The sequence below is a fragment of the Neoarius graeffei genome, chromosome 19, assembly GCF_027579695.1.
Source record: "Neoarius graeffei isolate fNeoGra1 chromosome 19, fNeoGra1.pri, whole genome shotgun sequence".
Classification (NCBI taxonomy): domain Eukaryota; kingdom Metazoa; phylum Chordata; class Actinopteri; order Siluriformes; family Ariidae; genus Neoarius; species Neoarius graeffei.
Genome location: NC_083587.1, coordinates 28,780,997 through 28,799,690, shown reverse-complemented (window position 1 = coordinate 28,799,690; position 18,694 = coordinate 28,780,997). Strand labels below are relative to the sequence as shown.

General features: G+C 41.7%; 1 protein-coding gene across 1 annotated transcript in view; it reads left to right on the top strand.

The window, feature by feature from the left end:
* Positions 1-18,694, top strand: part of trpa1b (transient receptor potential cation channel, subfamily A, member 1b) — a 60,797-nt gene that overhangs the window by 38,148 nt on the left and 3,955 nt on the right. The window contains exons 18-27 of the mRNA XM_060900580.1: positions 3,909-3,979; positions 6,106-6,259; positions 6,477-6,566; positions 9,232-9,401; positions 11,376-11,505; positions 11,793-11,975; positions 12,486-12,554; positions 12,645-12,752; positions 15,534-15,652; positions 17,721-17,905. Coding sequence (XP_060756563.1) covers positions 3,909-3,979; positions 6,106-6,259; positions 6,477-6,566; positions 9,232-9,401; positions 11,376-11,505; positions 11,793-11,975; positions 12,486-12,554; positions 12,645-12,752; positions 15,534-15,652; positions 17,721-17,905 — 1,279 coding nt within the window. The remainder of the gene's footprint in view (positions 1-3,908; positions 3,980-6,105; positions 6,260-6,476; positions 6,567-9,231; positions 9,402-11,375; positions 11,506-11,792; positions 11,976-12,485; positions 12,555-12,644; positions 12,753-15,533; positions 15,653-17,720; positions 17,906-18,694) is intronic.

Genomic DNA, 18,694 nt, shown 5'->3' with positions numbered 1-18,694 from the left:
AATGTGGAGGAGCAACGGCTCTACTTCAAGCTCCTCCCGAGTGACTGTGCTTCTCACCCTATCTCTAAGGGAGCGCCCAGCCACCCTGCGAAGGAAATTCATTTTGGCCACTTGTATCCATGATCTTGTTCTTTCGGTCACTACCCAAAGCTCATGACCATAGGTGAGAGTTGGAACGTAGATTGACCAGTAAATCAAGAGCTTCACCTTTTGGCTCAGCTCCTTCTTCACCACAACGAACCAGTAAACGGCCGCATCACTGCGGAGGCTGCACCGATCCGCCTGTCAATCTCACACTCCATCCTTCCCTCACTCGTGAACAAGATCCTGAGATACTTAAACTCCTCCACTTGAGGCAGGACTTCTCCACCAACCTGGAGAGGGCAAGCCACCCTTTTCCAGTCGAGAACCATGGCCTCGGACTTGGAGGTGCTGATTCTCATCCCAGCCACTTCACGCTCGACTGCAAACCGCCCCAGTGCATGCTGAAGGTCCTGGTTTGAAGAAGCCAACAAGACATCATCCGCAAAAAGCAGAGATGAAATCCTGTGGTTCCCAAACAGGATTCCCTCCGGCTCCTGGCTGCACCTAGAAAGTCTGTCCATAAAAATTATGAACAGAACCGGTGACAAAGGACAGCCCTGCTGGAGTCCAACATACACTGGGAACAGGCCTGACTTACTGCTGGCAATGTGAACCAGACTTCTGCTCTGTTCGTACAGGGACCAGACAGCCCTTAGCAAAGAGCCCCGAACCCCATACTCCCGAAGCACCCCCCACCGGATACCACGAGGGACACGGTCGAATGCCTTCTCCAGATCCACAAAGCACATGTGGACTGGTTGGGCAAACTCCCATGAACCCTTGAGCATCCTATGAAGGGTATAGAGCTGGTCCAGTGTTCCACAACCAGGACGAAAACTGCATTGTTCCTCCTGGATCCAAGGTTCGACTATTGGCCGAATTCTCCTCTCCAGTACCCTGGAGTAAACCTTCCCAGGGAGGCTGAGAAGTGTGATTCCCCTGTAATTGGAGCACACTCTCCGGTCCCCTTTCTTAAAAAGAGGGACCACCACCCCGGTCTGCCACTCTAGAGGCACTGTCCCCAACTGCCACGCGATGTTGCAGAGGCGTGTCAGCCAAGACAGCCCCACAACATCCAGAAACTTGAGATACTCAGGGTGGATTTTATCCACCCCCGGTGCCTTGCCACCGAGGAGCTTGTAAACCACCTCAGTGACTTCGGCTTGTGTAATGGACGAGTCCACCTCTGAGTCATCAGCCTCCGCTTCCTCAATGGAAGACGTGATGGTGGGATTGAGGAGATCCTCGAAGTGTTCCTTCCACCGCCCGACAACATCCCCAGTCGAGGTCAACAGCTCCCCACCCGCACTGTAAACAGTGTTGGCAGAGTACTGCTTCCCCCCCGAAGCGCTGGATGGTTTGTCAGAATTTCCTTGAAGCCGACCGATAGTCCTCCTCCATGGCCTAACCGAACTCCTCCCAGTTCCGAGTTTTTGCCTCTGCAACTGCCCGAGCTGTGGCACGCCTGGCCTGCCGATACCCGTCAGCTGCCTCAGGAGTCCCGGAGGCCAACATGGCCCGATAGGACTCCTTCTTCAGCTTGATGGCGTCCCTTACTTCCGGTGTCCACCACCGGGTTCGGGGATTGCCGCCACGACAGGCACCGGAGACCTTGCGGCCACAGCTCCGAACAGCCGCGTTGACAATGGAGGCAGAGAACATGATCCACTCAGACTCAATGTCCCCCACCTCCCTCAGAAGCTGGGAGAAGCTCTCCCAGAGGTGGGAGTTAAAGACCTCCCCAACAGAGTGCTCGGCCAGATGTTCCCAGCAGATCCTCACCATACGTTTGGGCCTGCCAGGTCTGTCCGGCTTTCTCCTCCTGTTAGGACTAGGACTGTTTTGGCCTCTAGAGGCCGCTGTTATTTCCTTTTCGTGTCATGTTTATTTTGGCCTCTAGAGGCCGCCACTGTTCCTGTGTTTTGTGTTTTTGTTAATTGCCTGTTTAGTCCTAATTATCTTCACCTGTGTCCTTAATTAGTTTGTGTATTTATACCCCTGAGTTCAGTCCTCTTGTCACGGAGTCTTTGTGCTGTTATGTTTATCTCCAGTTTCCTCTGTACCGTGTTCTTTGTTTTGCACTTTGCTTTTCTGGTTTTTTGGCTTTTGTTTTGTACCTTTGGATATTTTTATTTTTGTGATCTTCTGAGCTTTTGCATTTTTGCCTTTTCCTTTTTGGACTTTGAACTTTTGATATTTTATTTTTCCCTTTGTCTTCCCAGTATTGGATTATACTCTTTGTTTTTGTTTTTTTGTTTTGCCCTGTATATAGTGTATATAGTATAAATAAACCTTTTGATACTTTTTCTACTTCCACCTCACGCCTCTGCATTTGAGTCATCCCCCTGGTGGCCTAGTGGGGGTTTGCTGGATTATCACACCAACGAACCAGGTTCGAATCCCAGCAAAACCCTAACACCTCCGCCAGCAGCTCCAACACATCACCAGGTGGTGACCAGTTGACAGCTCAGCCCCTCTCTTCACCCGAGTGTCCAAGACATAGGGCCGGAGATCAGATGAAACAACAACAACGTCGATCATTGACCTCCGACCTAAGGTGTCCTGGTGCCACGTGCACTTATGGACACCCCTATGCTCGAACATGGTGTTTGTTATGGACAAACCATGACTAGCACACAACTCCAATAACAAAGCACCACTCGGGTTCAGATGGGGAGGCCGTTCCTCCCAATCATGCCCCTCCAGGTGTCACTGTCATTGCCCACATGAGCGTTAAAGTCCCCCAGTAGAACAATGGAGTCCCCAATCTGAGCACCTCTCAGTACCTCTCCCAGGGACTCCAAGAAGGCTGGATACTCTATACTGCTATTCGGCCCGTAGGCACAAACAACAGCAAGAGCCCTCTCCCCGACCCGAAGGTGCAGAGAAGCAGCCCTCTCGTTCACTGGGGTAAACTCCAACACATGGCGGCTGAGCTGGGGAGCTATAAGCAAGCCCACACCAGCCCGCTGCCACTCACCATGGGCGACTCCAGAGAAGTGGAGAGTCCAGCCCCTCTCGAGGAGCTGGGTTCCGGAGCCCAAGCTGTGCGTGGAGGTGAGCCAGACTATCTCTAGCCGGTACCTCTCAACCTCCCGCACAAGCTCAGGCTCTTCCCCCCCAGCGAAGTGACATTCCATGTCCCAACAGCTAGCTGCTGTGTTCGGGGATCAGGTCGTCGAGACCCCTGCCTTCGACTGCCGCCCAATCCACACTGCACCGTCCCTCTACGGCTACCTCTGTGGGTGGTGAACCCACAGGAGGTTGGGCCCACATTACCGCTTTGGGCTGAGCCCGGCCAGGCCCTGTGGGCAAAGGCCCAGCCACCAGGTGCTCGCTTACGAGCCCCAACCCCGGGCTTGGCTCCAAGGTGGGGCCCCGGCTGCGCCATACCGGGCGACATCACAGTCCTTGATTTTTTTATTTCTATAAGGGGTTTTGGTGAACTGCTCTTGGTCTGGCCTGTCACCTAGGACCTGTCTGCCTTGGGAAACCCTAACAGGGGCGTAATGCCCCCGACAACATAGCTCCTAGGCTCATTCAAGCACACAAACCCCTCCACCACAATAAGGTGGCAGTTCTAGGAGGGGTATAATAAATATACTAAATAGCTAAATATATCTACTAAAAAACTAAATATACTAAATATATATTTTTATAATAAATATACTAAATGATAATGATGAATAAATGGCAGTGGTGAATTGTATAACTGTATAATTCTATAATTCAAATAAAATAGTACTGTATGTTGGCTATCACGATTATCATTTTTATAAATATTATTATTCTGTGTTGTGGTCGTGTGTGTTGTGTTTGTGCAGGCAATGGTTCAGTACAACCGGATCGAGCTCCTCACACACCCTGTGTGTCAGAAATACTTAGAGATGAAATGGTAGGCGAACGGCCTTGTAGAGTGATTATACATTATTATATTGTACCTATTCCCCAAAAGACGTATATGTTTTGTCTTACAAATTTTTACAAATTTACAATATGCAAAGTACTTTTACTATAAGGAACTATTTTTGAATTTATTTTAATAGCTTTGTTTTATTTAAACTTTAGGGTTATATTCTTAAATTACTCTCACTAAATATCATGAATTATACTAAAGCTGGTTTTTTTGTGTGAATTTGAAAGGGTTTTTTTATTTTACTGTCTTTTTTGTTTGCTTGTTTGTTTTTTTTCTATTTTTCTTTGTCCGACTATTCACTGAGCTTTCTTAGACTTTAATTAACACAGTTAATACAGTTCTTATAGTGAGATTTTTCACACACATACTGTTCTACTTCACCTCTCATAACATCTAGAGGCAATAAGAAAAGCATGTATAGTTTATTTCATGACCATGGTCCCCTTGGAGCCTGATATGCCTGGTATGTCCCTTATCATTTGGAACTGGTGCCAGTAACATACTGTATGATGCAGTATTTGCGCTGTGGTATAGTCATCTTTCCCACTCTTCATCTGACCTGTGTGTCTGTTAAATCGAACATTTAACTATTCGATTAGCTTAGTTGGCCTCAGGCTACCTATCCTCCAAAGCTGGGGATACACTATTCTCATTCTCTTCTACCTTGGTGAGTGTATTTTTTTTTGGACGTTACAAGCATTTTTCATAGAATGCTACAAAGCTCTGTAACATCTCTTAGCTCCTTCTTCTTCCCATAGCCAGCAAGGGCCGTAGGGACACCACCGATGACATTTTAACAGTCCATCATTGGTTTGTCTAGGGCATTTAAACTCGGCAGGCCCCATCCGTCTCCAAGCTTGATCAATGGAAAATTTAGAGTAGCCAGTTAGCCTCACTGTATGTCTTTAGACCGCGGGGGGAAACTCCATACGGAACGACTCCATCAGCCCCTGGGCTCAAACCCAGAACCTTCTTGCTATGAGATGACAGTGTTAACCACTGCACCACCCTAGTTTCCTTCTACCACTCACCATTTGGTGAAAAAATAGTTCAAAGTTCAAAACAAAAGTTTCTATCCAACCTTGACCAGAAGACGTAACATTTTCTTCCCAACTGAACCAGTTCCTAAGGTGTTCCATCAGATGCAATTTAAACTGTGCAGCCACAGGACTGGTTCATGTGTGTGGATCTGTCTGAGATTTGTTTTCATGTCCTCATCAACCTAAAATACAGATCTTTTTTTTATTTGCCGACCTTGGAAGGCATTCCAATTCAAAGTTCTACCCTTTGGCCTCTCCTTATCATCAAGGAAGTTTTTAAGATGCATACGAGCAGCCATGTTTCCCATGTTTGCCAGTGGCAAATAAAATACTTCTATAATAAATCCTGTGAGCTACAGATATTGTATGAGTGGCCTGTCAGCTCCCAGCTTGACACCAAATGCCAAGTACATAAATATGTCTCAGCAATAGGAGTGCTAGCATTGGCTTTCTGGAGATACACAGCGATACTTACTCAAGGAGTACAGTAGGGAGTGGTTTCCCCATCAGAAAGCGATAGTAACCATGGTTGCATCCCTTAGAGTGGAGTGGTGCTCTGCCACAGGGGGAGAAGAGATGTCCGTCCCCAATGCAAGGTCAGAACAAATCAGCTAGAACTGAGGGTTTTCCATTAGGGATTGCTAGACAGGGGCAAGTCCCCATCAAGACCATGTCCCAAAGGTTTAATAAGATTATTACAGCCTTTCTAAAGCAGACAAGGCACTTCCATCCACCATGGTCCCCTTGGAGCCTGATATGCCTGGTGTGTCCCTTATCATTTGGAACTGGTGCCAGCTCGGCAAGAAGCTTCCAGGAAAAGATGGCCGTATTGCAAATCCTTTGTCATACATCACTAAGTGACTTTATCTACATATTTTTACAATATTGCTTTTCTTCTTGGTCTTCATGTCACAGTGATGCCAAATGTCATATTGGCACTGTGCTCTATATGTATCAATATAATTTTATTCATGTCTTTCATATATATATATATATATATATATATATATATATATATATATATATATATATATATATATATTTTAATCATATATTCCCTCACAGGAAAGCGTATGGGAGTAAGGTTCATTTACTCAATCTGGCCGTGTATCTGTTGGGCCTTTTGCCCCTCACATATCTTGTCATCAACTTGAAACCTCCACAAATCAGCACAACAAACAACACGACCATCACCATGGAGCCCATATCCTTCCGCAATGTATGCTAAGCTGTTTGCCAGAATGGCTCTAATTATTATTTGATTAAACATTCATAATCGTAGAGAAACCTTAGGAGCAGTAATTTGTGATGGTGTACTATGCTGTAGCTTGCTCATGGAAGGCTAAACACATACTAGTTGTAGCTGTATGCTACAAATAACACAGCTACCTCTCTCTCTCTCTCTCTCTCTCTCTCTCTCTCTCTCTGGATCTCAGCAAAGCTATTTAATTTCAGCCTTCATGCTGATGGTCCTCATCATGAACATTTACGCCATTTGCAAGGAGTTGATCCAATTAGCACAACAGGTAACGCAACTGTTTAGCATCTAGCAAGAACAATCTATTTTGAAAAAGTATAGTAAGCCATAGCCATAGGTGATTCATAACGTACTTAATATCAACAAAAATATTAAATACTCTGCTAATTTGTTAGCAAGCTGGTTAGTAAGCAGATATGTGTATCCTGAGGGGGGGAAAGTGTTCCCTGGTTGAAGCAACATATAAACCTTTTCAATTCATAGCATTTAAAAACGGGGTATGTCACTACAAAATGAGTCTAGTGTCGCAAAAGTCCATTCCAAGATATAGTGATTTGAATTGAGAGTGCATCAAAAAAACCCACTTTTTTTCTTTTTTTTAGCTTTTCAAAATTTTGCAGTAAATACATTCCTTAATCTGCAAAAATATTAAGGTACTTTAAGGTAAGATGATGATACCTTAAATATTTTTGCAAATTTCTCTGGACTGGCTACACCAAGTTGAACAAATTATCCCTTCTTTTAAAGATAATTAACTGTAGACTTAGAATATGCAATAAAACAACTTTTCATTATTTGACTAACTGGACTCATTTTGTGGTGACATGCCCCAAATATTGAAATGCAATTCAGGTCACTTCTTCATGTACACCGATCAGCCATAACATTAAAACCACTGACAAGTGAAGTGAATAACCTTGATTATTTCATTACAATGGTACCTGTCAAAGGGTGGAATATATTAGTTCTCGAAGTTGGAAAAATGGGCAAACATAAGGATCTGAGCAACTTTGACAAGGGCCAAATTGTGATGGCTAGATGACTGGGTCTGAGCATCTCCAAAATGGCACATCTTGTGGGGTGTTCCCAGTATACAGTGGTTAGTGCCAAACAAAAGTGGTCCAAGGAAGGATAACCAGTGAACCAGCGGCGACAGGGTCACAGGTGTCGAAGGCTCACTGACACCTTTTTGTTTTACCCAGCATTAACTTTTTCAGCAGTTTGTGTTACAGTAGCTTTTCTGTGGGATTGGACCATATGGGCTAGCCTTCATGCTCAATGCAAATCAGTGAGTCTTTGACACCCATGACCCTGTCACCAGTTCACCGGTTGGCCTTCCTTGGACCAACTGTAGTGGTTAGTACCTACCAAAAGTGGTCCAAAGAAGGACAACCAGTGAACCAGCGATGGGGTCATGGGTGTTGAAGACTCATTGATTCACATTGAGCATGAAAGCTAGCCCATATGGGCCAGTAGAAAAGCTACTGTAACACAAATTGCTGAAAAAGTTAATGCTGGCTAAAACAGAAAGGTGTCAGTGAGCCTTCGAGACCCATGACCCTATCGCCGGTTCACCAGTTGTCCTTCCTTGGACCACTTTTGTTCGGTACTAACCACTGCATACCAGGAACACCCCACAAGATGTGCCATTTTGGAGATGCTCAGACCCAGTCATATAGCCATCACAATTTGGCCCTTGTCAAAATCGCTCAGATCCTTACGCTTGCCCATTTTTCTTACTTCCAACACATCAAGTTCAAGAACTGACTGACTGTTCTCTTGCTGCCTAATATATCCCACCCTATAAGAGGTGCCATTGTAATGGGATAATCAATATTCAGTAATCACTTTACCTGTGTTAGGACTGGGACTGTTTTGGCCTCTAGAGGCTGCTGTTATTTCCATCTTGTCATGTTTGTTTTGGCCTCTAGAGGCCGCCACTGTGTTTTTGTGTTTGTCTTCATTGCCTGTTTCCTACCCCGCCCTGTTCCTTAATTAGTGTGTGTATAAATACCCCTCTGTTTGTTCCCTTGTCACGGAGTCTTTTTCCTATGCTATGCTGTTAGTGCTAGTTCCCTCTGTCCCATGTACCTTGCCTGTGTCTTTGTGTTCTTGGTTTTTGCTTCTTTCTTTTGGACTTTGTGGATTTTGTTTTGACCTTTTGATCTTCTGAGTGTTTGACTTTTTGCCTCTTCTTTTCTTAGTTGGATTTTGGACTTTGACCCTTTGGATATTTTTGGTTTTTTTTACATCTTCTGAGCTTTTGGATTATCCTTTTGTTTTTTTCCTTTGGACTGTATATAGTGTAAATCAGGGGTGTCCAAACTGATCCATAAAGGGCCGTGTGGCTGTAGGTTTTCATTCCAGCCATGCAGCAGCACACCTAATTTGGCTTATTCAATCAACTGACACACCCACCCTTTAATCAAGGGTGGGTGTGGCTGCAAGTATTTGACTGTGTGAAGACAGTTCAGTTGATTGAATGAGCCAAATCAGGTGTGCTGCTGCATGGCTGGAATGAAAACCTGCAGCCACACGGCCCTTTATGGATCAGTTTGGACACCCCTGGTGTAAATAAACTGTTTTTTGATACTCTACTTTCGCCTCACGCCTCTGCACTTGAGTCATCGGCCTAGTGGGGGTTTGCTGGATTATCACGCCAGCGACCTGGGTTTGAATCCCAGCAAAACCCTAACAACCTGTCAGTGTTCATTATGTTATTGCTGATTGGTGTATACTGGCAACATTTGATTTTCCAACTGAATTTGGCAGACAGTCTGCCAGACATTCAAACAGACAAAGGCGCTACAGTCATTATGGGCCTTATAAAGGAAGTAAAATTGTGCAGCAATAGGGAAGAAATTGTTTAGATACATACAGTAAAATATCAATTTATTTATTCATGTCTGTTTGTACTCACTTTGTCCCAAAAGCAAATGAATTACTTTTTGGACACCTCAAACCTATTAGACTGGGCAGCAGCCATTTTCTCTCTTGCTTTCGTTACCCCAATGATCTTTGGTGTGGAAGGGAACTTTCATTGGCAGGCTGGAGCTTTGGCAATTTTATATGCCTGGATCAACTTTCTTCTTTACTTCCAGAGGTAAAATAGCCATGTGAAACTAGCAACAATTCTGTGAATTGAGAGTTAAGTATTGTATTTGTTTATAACCCCACCCTTTACACTAATGTTATGCTACATTTCCCTTGGAAGTTGAAAGTTATGTCATTTTTATCCACCAACAAGCTGGCCAGCTAATTGTGATGAGTGACATACAACCCCGATTCCAAAAAAGTTGGGACAAAGTACAAATTGTAAATAAAAACGGAATTCAATGATGTGGAAGTTTCAAAATTCCATATTTTATTCAGAATAGAACATAGATGACATATCAAATGCTTAAACTGAGAAAATGTATCATTTAAAGGGAAAAATTAGGTGATTTTAAATTTCATGACAACAACACATCTCAAAAAAGTTGGGACAAGGCCATGTTTACCACTGTGAGACATCCCCTTTTCTCTTTACAACAGTCTGTAAACGTCTGGGGACTGAGGAGACAAGTTGCTCATGTTTAGGGATAGGAATGTTAACCCATTCTTGTCTAATGCAGGATTCTAGTTGCTCAACTGTCTTAGGTCTTTTTTGTCGTATCTTCCGTTTTATGATGCGCCAAATGTTTTCTATGAGTGAAAGATCTGGACTGCAGGCTGGCCAGTTCAGTACCCGGACCCTTCTTCTACACAGCCATGATACTGTAATTGATGCAGTACTGTATGTGGTTTGGCATTGTCATGTTGGAAAATGCAAGGTCTTCCCTGAAAGAGACGTCGTCTGGATGGGAGCATATGTTGCTCTAGAACCTGGATATACCTTTCAGCATTGATGGTGTCTTTCCAGATGTGTAAGCTGCCCATGCCACACGCACTAATGCAACCCCATACCATCAGAGATGCAGGCTTCTGAACTGAGCGCTGATAACTTGGGTCGTCCTTCTCCTCTTTAGTCCGAATGACACGGCATCCCTGATTTCCATAAAGAACGTCAAATTTTGATTCGTCTGACCACAGAACAGTTTTCCACTTTGCCACAGTCCATTTTAAATGAGCCTTGGCCCAGAGAAGACGTCTGCGCTTCTGGATCATGTTTAGATACGGCTTCTTCTTTGAACTATAGAGTTTTAGCTGGCAACGGCGGATGGCACGGTGAATTGTGTTCACAGATAATGTTCTCTGAAAATATTCCTGAGCCTATTTTGTGATTTCCAATACAGAAGCATGCCTGTATGTGATGCAGTGCCGTCTAAGGGCCCGAAGATCACGGGCACCCAGTATGGTTTTCCAGCCTTGACCCTTACGCACAGAGATTCTTCCAGATTCTCTGAATCTTTTGATGATATTATGCACTGTAGATGATATGTTCAAACTCTTTGCAATTTTACACTGTCGAACTCCTTTCTGATATTGCTCCACTATTTGTCGGCGCAGAATTAGGGGGATTGGTGAGCCTCTTCCCATCTTTACTTCTGAGAGCCGCTGCCACTCCAAGATGCTCTTTTTATACCCAGTCATGTTAATGACCTATTGCCAATTGACCTAATGAGTTGCAATTTGGTCCTCCAGCTGTTCCTTTTTTGTACCTTTAACTTTTCCAGCCTCTTATTGCCCCTGTCCTAACTTTTTTGAGATGTGTTGCTGTCATGAAATTTCAAATGAGCCAATATTTGGCATGAAATTTCAAAAGGTCTCACTTTCGACATTTGATATGTTGTCTATGTTCTATTGTGAATACAATATCAGTTTTAGAGATTTGTAAATTATTGCATTCCATTTTTATTCACAATTTGTACTTTGTCCCAACTTTTTTGGAATCAGGGTTGTATATTTATGTCCTTAAAACAGTGTGCTGGAAAAACTGAACAAACTAGCATATCTGTATATTGATTGTTCTAAAGCAAATACTAGGAATTCTTTTCTTTTTCCTATTTGGAGGTCGGATTGACACCATATTTCCTGGAAGCAAATAGAGTGTATTCTTGTGCCAGTGTGTTAAAATGTGTTTCTTACTTCCTAACAGGTTTGAGCACTTTGGTATTTATGTTGTAATGCTTGGAGAAATTGCAAGGACATTCATGTCTGTCCTCAAACTTTTCATCTTCCTGTTGCTGGCATTTGGATTGTCCTTCCATGCACTGATGCTTCATCGAGTATGTTGTAATTGATATTATTTCCATCTGTTTCATGATTGATTCTATATTATTTTATTTAAAATGCTGTATTTTCCCAACATGAAATTGAACCTATCCATATGTGTCTCTAACGAACCTGAACAATTTTTGACTAAGAAGCTTTTTATCACCAAGATGATGTTCAGGGAATAGAGATGATGTCAGTTTGTCAGTGGCTCATCCTTTCCCTCTGTATCTTATTTCCACGCCCACCTCCAGGACAGTTAAAGTGACTGAGTATTTTTATTTATTTTCTTTTTCATCAGGCTGAATTCAACTCTGTTGGTCTGTCGTTGGCACAGACGTTTGTAATGATGGTTGGAGAGCTGAATTATGAGAATTCATTTCTAGACTCATACAATCAGGGACGTCTGGCTTTTCCTTTAATCACCTACTTCGTTTTTGTGGTCTTCATCCTCTTCATGCCAATCCTTCTCATGAACTTGATGGTATGAAATCAAAATTTATTGGTGCATCCAATTCATTTTGACATCCTGTATGAAACTGAGTCATATTCCTCAAGGTTAGGTTGTCTGTCCTCTTCTTTTTAGCATATAAGTTATGTGTCAGCTTGTGTATGTTGGATACTTTAATGCTAGTGACGACATAGGGGAAACTTAGCAAGATAGTGCACTGCCAAAAAAAAGAGAGAAATGAAGGATAAAAAAAAGCTGGACAATTTTTGCTTGCTTTGCATGCCAATAGGTAGTTTTGCTAAGTGGGAATGAGTAGTATGTAGTGAACTGCGATGGACTGGTGTCTCATCCACTGGGGGTTCCTGCCTTGCGCCATAACATCATTATTGGGCTAAGTTTATGATATTATAATAACACCTGCCAGAAAATCCTTTACTATGAACTGTTGCATTGTTGTAAGCATTTTTGTCTTTAAGTAAATGCAAATTGCAGCATATTACAAAAAAAGTTGTAATTATTTGTACTTATTTGCTCATGGCTCAGATTGGTTTGGCGGTTGGGGACATCGCTGAGGTTCAAAGGAACGCCGCGTTGAAGAGGATTGCCATGCAGGTGTTGCAAAAATGAATTATATATTTAGCATATACATTATAGATGCTAGCACTTTTCCGTTCATTAAATGTGTCATTTATTCTTACACAGATTAATCTTCATACTAATCTGGAAGAGAAACTGCCATATTGGTTGATGAAGAGAGTGGACAAGCATAGTATTACTGTCTATCCAAACAAGAAGTGTGCCAAGTTTCGGGTCAGTAACATCATCATGTATATCATTCATGTCATTCATATTAGCACCAAGCCAACAGTAGTGTAGTGTAGTGTAGTGTAGCTTCCCAATGCTGCCGGAACTCCTGGAGTAGCACATCTTAGATTAACACAGAAAGCACAGTATATAATACAACCCCAATTCCAAAAAAGTTGGGACACTGTGTAAAACATAAATAAAAACAAAATGTGATGATTTGCAAATCATGGAAACCTATATTTCATTGAAAATAGTACAAAGACAACACATCAAATGTTGAAACGGAAATTTAATCGTTTTTTGAAAAATATATGCTCATTTTGAATTTGATATCAGCAACAAGTTTCAGAAAAGTTGGGACGGGTCAGCAAAAGACTGAAAAAGTTGTGTAATGATAAAAAAAAACTAATTTGGTTAATTGGCAACAGGTCAGTAATATGATTGGGTATAAAAAGAGCATCCCAGAGAGGTGGAGTCTCTCAGAAGTAAAGATGGGGAGGGGTTCACCGCTCTGTGAAAGACTGCGTGGGCAAACAGTGCAACAATTTAAGAATAACGTTCCTCAATGTAAATTTGCAGACACATGTCTGTAGTGGAAATCACTGTATGGGCTCAGGAACACTTCAGAAAACCATCGTCTATGAAAACAGTTTATTACTGCATCCACAAATGCAAGTTAAAACCAGATATAAACAATATCCAGAAACACCGCCACCTTCTCTGGGCCCGAGCTCTTTTACAATGGACTGAGGCGAAGTGGAAAATTGTCCCGAGGTCTGATGAATCAAAAATAGAAATTCTTTTTAGAAATCATGGACACCACGTCCTCCAGGCTAAAGAGGAGAGGGACCATCCGGCTTGTTATCAGTGCACAGTTCAAAAGCCAGCATCTGTGATGGTATGAAGGTGCATTAGTGCACATGACATGGGTAGCTTGTACATCTGGGAAGGCATCATTAATGCTGAATGATATATACACATTTCAGAGCAACATGCTGCCATCCAGACAAAATCTTTTTCAGGGAAGGCCTTCTTTCTTTCAGCAAGGCGATGCCAAATGGCTTTCTACACATATTAAAACTGCATGACTCCGTAGTAAAAGAGTCTGAGTGCTAAACTGGCCTGCCTGCAGTGCAGACCTGTCTCCCATTTAAAACATTTGGCGCATTATGAAGCGCAAAATACAACAAAGGAGACCCGAACTGTTGAGCAACTGAAATTGTATATCAGGCAAGAATGGGACAATTTTTTTCTTTCAGAACTACAGCAATTGCTCTCCTCAGTTCCCAAATGTTTACAGAGTTAAAAGTAGAGGTGATGCAACACAGTGGTAAACATGCCCCTGTCCCAACTTTTTTGAAACTTTTTGCTGACATCAAATTCAAATTGAGCATATATTTTTCAAAATACAATAAAATTTCTCAGTTTCAACATTTGATATGTTGTCTTTGTACTATTTTTAATGAAATATAGGGTTTCCATGATTTGCAAATTATCACATTTTTATTTACAGTTTACACAGTGTTCTAACTTTTTTAGAATTAGGGTTGTATATGGGTCAAACTCTCTATATATAAATTGGTTTAAATAAATTTTACTTCTCTGTTGTTGCATTGAGGTGTTTGCAGGAATAAAAATAAATAAATAAATCTGTCTGTATTACCATGCTAGTATCAAAAAAAGTGCGAATAAATTTGCAAATTAATCTATGGTATATATTTTTTTAAATGTTCAGAATGTTATAATCTGAGATGTCCACCATATTTTTAAAAAATACTGCATTACTTTGGGGATATTAATTGAAGTTTACATACATATTACAATAATTAACAGATAAATTAGTATAGGTAATGGTAAGGGGCCGAGCAAAATTAAGGATTAATTTCACGAGTGATTTCGAAGTTTTGAAAATTGCCCGAGTCGCATTTCAAAACTTTGAAATCATGAGTGAAATTGATCCTTAGTTTTACTCGGCCCCATACGATTACTTGTTTATAATATATCGGGCCAAATTCATACTTCGGAAGCCATTCAAGTTCACAACATTTGTCATTCACGTTTTCTGAACCAATCAGGGCGCGAGACTATCTTGCACATTTGAATCAGTTTCTAAAGCGTCTTTCATCATGACACAGCGACACGACATGAGGATTTTGAAAGTGGTTTTCCCCATTTTCCTTCCTCACTTCTGCATAAAACTGCGATAGCACCTTGTCTAACTCACAGCGTTCATATGCCACTAGAGAGTCGTTTATTTGTCTTTCTGCGGCCCACTTCTTAAACACAGAAAGCCAAAAATTCGTACTTTTTTGGTATTTTCATTTTCGCTTGCAGCTTTCAATTGGTTTATCATTTCTTCGTCAAATATAGCGAAACGCGGCATTGCTGAGTCAGCAGAGTCAGCCATTTTGTTGACAAAATTTGCTAATTTTTGTAAGCGTAACCAAGCAACAAACTAGCCAATAGCATTTCAGAAATACAGCCCCGTGTAAAGGAAAAAAGCCCTCCTTGATTGACCAATCAGAATTGAGTAATTTGGCCCCATGTATTATAATTATAAAAATAAAATAACTGATTTTTGTTGCACATATTACCCAAAAAGTATAAATAGAAATATGCCTTAAAGGACTATGTGACAACTATATGCTATAGTGCATGACATTTCTGCACAGTGAATAAAAACAATCCACTTTTTACCCATATAAATGTCAAGTGCTTTTATGTAAATACCCTATATAGCTTGTGTACGTTTGTCTACATTTTTATGGAATGCTTTATGTACAGGGAAGAATGGAGCAGTTCTTTGGGATCACTCCTACGATAGGTGAAGTGCGCACTCGTTTAAACACACAGATGACACACTCAAGTCCATTGGAGACAGAACTGATGAAGCAGAAATGCAAGTGAGACTGCTTTTATCTTGTTGAAGATGATAGCAGCTGAGTAAGACCCAATCGTTCTCATTTTATTTTTAAGGGTAATTTGATGACAAATAAAATGCACAAAATTCCCCTCACACACACACACCAAATATACAGGAGCCAATCAGACATCACATCTTGCCTTCAATCAGTCTCTCTGAGAGGGATCACAGGTACTCTCTTCATCTCTCTCTCTAGGACCAGGGACTGCTTTTCCCCTAAATGTCATCACCTTAAAGCAGATACGCAGAACCTTTATTTTTAAATAAATTTCTGAGTGGATAGTATCTCCATCCTTGACTCTTGTACGTATGCTGCATAAATGGGAATTTAAAAAATATATATTTGACAGTTAAAATCAACCGCAAAGTTGGCATTGGAGCTGCCCTGCTGAGCCAGCCAGCCCTGAGTGCGTGACATCACAGCGGGAACCGGTTTTAAGGCAGAGGCCTTTTACAGCTATAGACCAAAGTCATGTAAATAAAAATTTATGGTGAAAGTAAGAAATACCGTTACCGACTTGCTCAACTAAGACTGATTTGACTTCACTGATTGTGAGTTGACTCTCATTAAAACAGGTTAGGTGTTATAACTTATGCAGCATACATGTACATGCATGCATTTTCACTGATAAAATGTAAAAGGCTAATTAAATAATCAGATGAACTGAGACAATCACATTCTGAAGCAAATTAAATAATCTTATACCGGGAACTTAAACACACAATACAAGTTACATGGATTAATCTAAATGCAGGTAAACAACGTGTTGTTTTTGTTGTTTTGTATCCAAATGAGAGTCGGAGCTTACCCGTCTGTGTTCTCACTTCTTGAAGGCCGATCTTGTGGCCGATTGTTTTGAAACAATCTGACATTCAGTTGTTCATTCAGTTCTCCATTCATTCACTTCTTCCACGTAAGGGCGAGATGGCAGCAATATCCAGTTTAGAAATCAGACGGCTGCTTCGCTCATTCTCCATTTTCTCCATACTGTGTACTCCGCCATTACTGCTCAGGCAATTACTAAAACCCGGGACAGAACAGGACGTCACTGGTTTTAGCAACAACAGCAGGGAGGTCACTGCCCGAGCGATATGTCCCGTCCGGTTCCATCCCGGGTTTTACCAACAACCCTCGGCTCACACTCCAGGAGGACTGGTGCAACTGAACTTACTTTAATAAAATAAAATAAAAACTTTCCTTTTCTTGTTTTCTTTCTCTTTCAATATGGGCTTATAGCCAACGCTCCTCAACAGATCAGAGGTCTCGTACGAGTCTTCAGTAAAATGTGTAGAGCAGAGGAGAGACCACTTCACAGCCGCCCAACGTGCCCATGAACTTCTCGCAAAACGCGTCCAAATCATTGCAGTTTGAACATTCTTGGGTCATGAATGCAATGTAAATCCACCTTCTGTCATGTTGCTGCACCCACCAGCAACACATCTATGTGGCATGGCGATAAATTAGCTCAAAATGGAGGATCGGAGTTGCAGTCAGCTCTGTGTTTTAGTATAGCGGAAATGGCGATGAGACCGATAGACTTCCTGCTGTGACGTTATGGACATCAACGTCATTCACTCAAACCGCTACCTATATAAATCACTTTCACTCCCTTACAGATCCTTTCCCTTTTCACTTATTCCAATCTCCCCCTCACTAATCCCAATTCCCTATTCATCTCAATCCGCTCCCTCAAACACCTGATGCCTCTTTATTCATCCCACTAACCCCCTCCCCAGACCCTATCCCTCTTCACTTACCGCACTCCCCCATTTATCCCAAGCCCCTCCCTCACATCCCAATCCCTCTTGCATCATCTAAAATAACCCATTCATCCCACATTTAACCAACCCCTCCCACTATTGAGTCTAACCCCAGCTTCACAAAATCCTCTCGACACTCAATATTACCTCGGTTATTGACTTATTCATTCCACTCCTCTATGTATTACTTTTTTTTTTTACAGTCCATAGGAACGCACTGTATTAGTTAATAATGATGTTGAATTACCTATTAATGTATTTGCTGATACTTTTTTTTTGCCCTGAAGGCTGAAGCAGATTTCTTCAGACTTGGAGAAACAAAACATGTTGTTGAAACTCATCATACAGAAAATGGAAATCACGACGGAGGCAGATGAGCACGATGGACCTGACAATTTCCAGTCCATGACTACTGCAAAATTAAACAAATCCCAATGGGTTCCTCTGATGCAAGCTCTGGGGGTCAGGAAGCCAGACTCGGCATACTGATGCTGGTGTAGAGCTTCTTGAAATGTCAGATGTATTTTACAATAAAATAAGCATCTACTGGTAGAACTTTACATTAAAACCATAAACTATACTAGTGTCAAGTGATATATTGAGCATTTAGCATGAAAAGGACAGGTCAGATTGTCAATAATAGTAGTATTTATCTATTTACAGTGAAGGGAAATAAGTATCCAGACACTTTTATTTATTATACTTTCAGTGCATAAATGAGATCCAAATGGACACGTCTTTTGACTTTGTCCTTATAAATACAATGGTGCTTGAACATTTGTAAACCCTTTAGAATTTTCTATATTTCTGCATAAATATGACCTAAAACATCATCAGATTTTCACACAAGTCCTTAAAGTTGATAAAGAGAACCCAGTTAAACAAATGAGACAAAAATATTATACTTGGTCATTTATTTATTGAGGAAAATGATCCAATATTACATATCTGTGAGTGGCAAAAGTATGTGAACCTTTGCTTTCAGTATCTGGTGTGACCCCCTTGTGCAGCAATAACTGCAACTAAACGTTTCCAGTAACTGTTGATCAGTCCTGCACACCGGCTTGGGGGAATTTTAGCCCATTCCTCCATACAGAACAGCTTCAACTCTGGGATGTTGGTGGGTTTCCTCACATGAACTGCTCGCTTCAGGTCCTTCCACAACATTTTGATTGGATTAAGGTCAGGCCTTTGACTTGGCCATTCCAAAACATTAACTTTATTCTTCTTTAACCATTCTTTGGTAGAACGACTTGTGTGC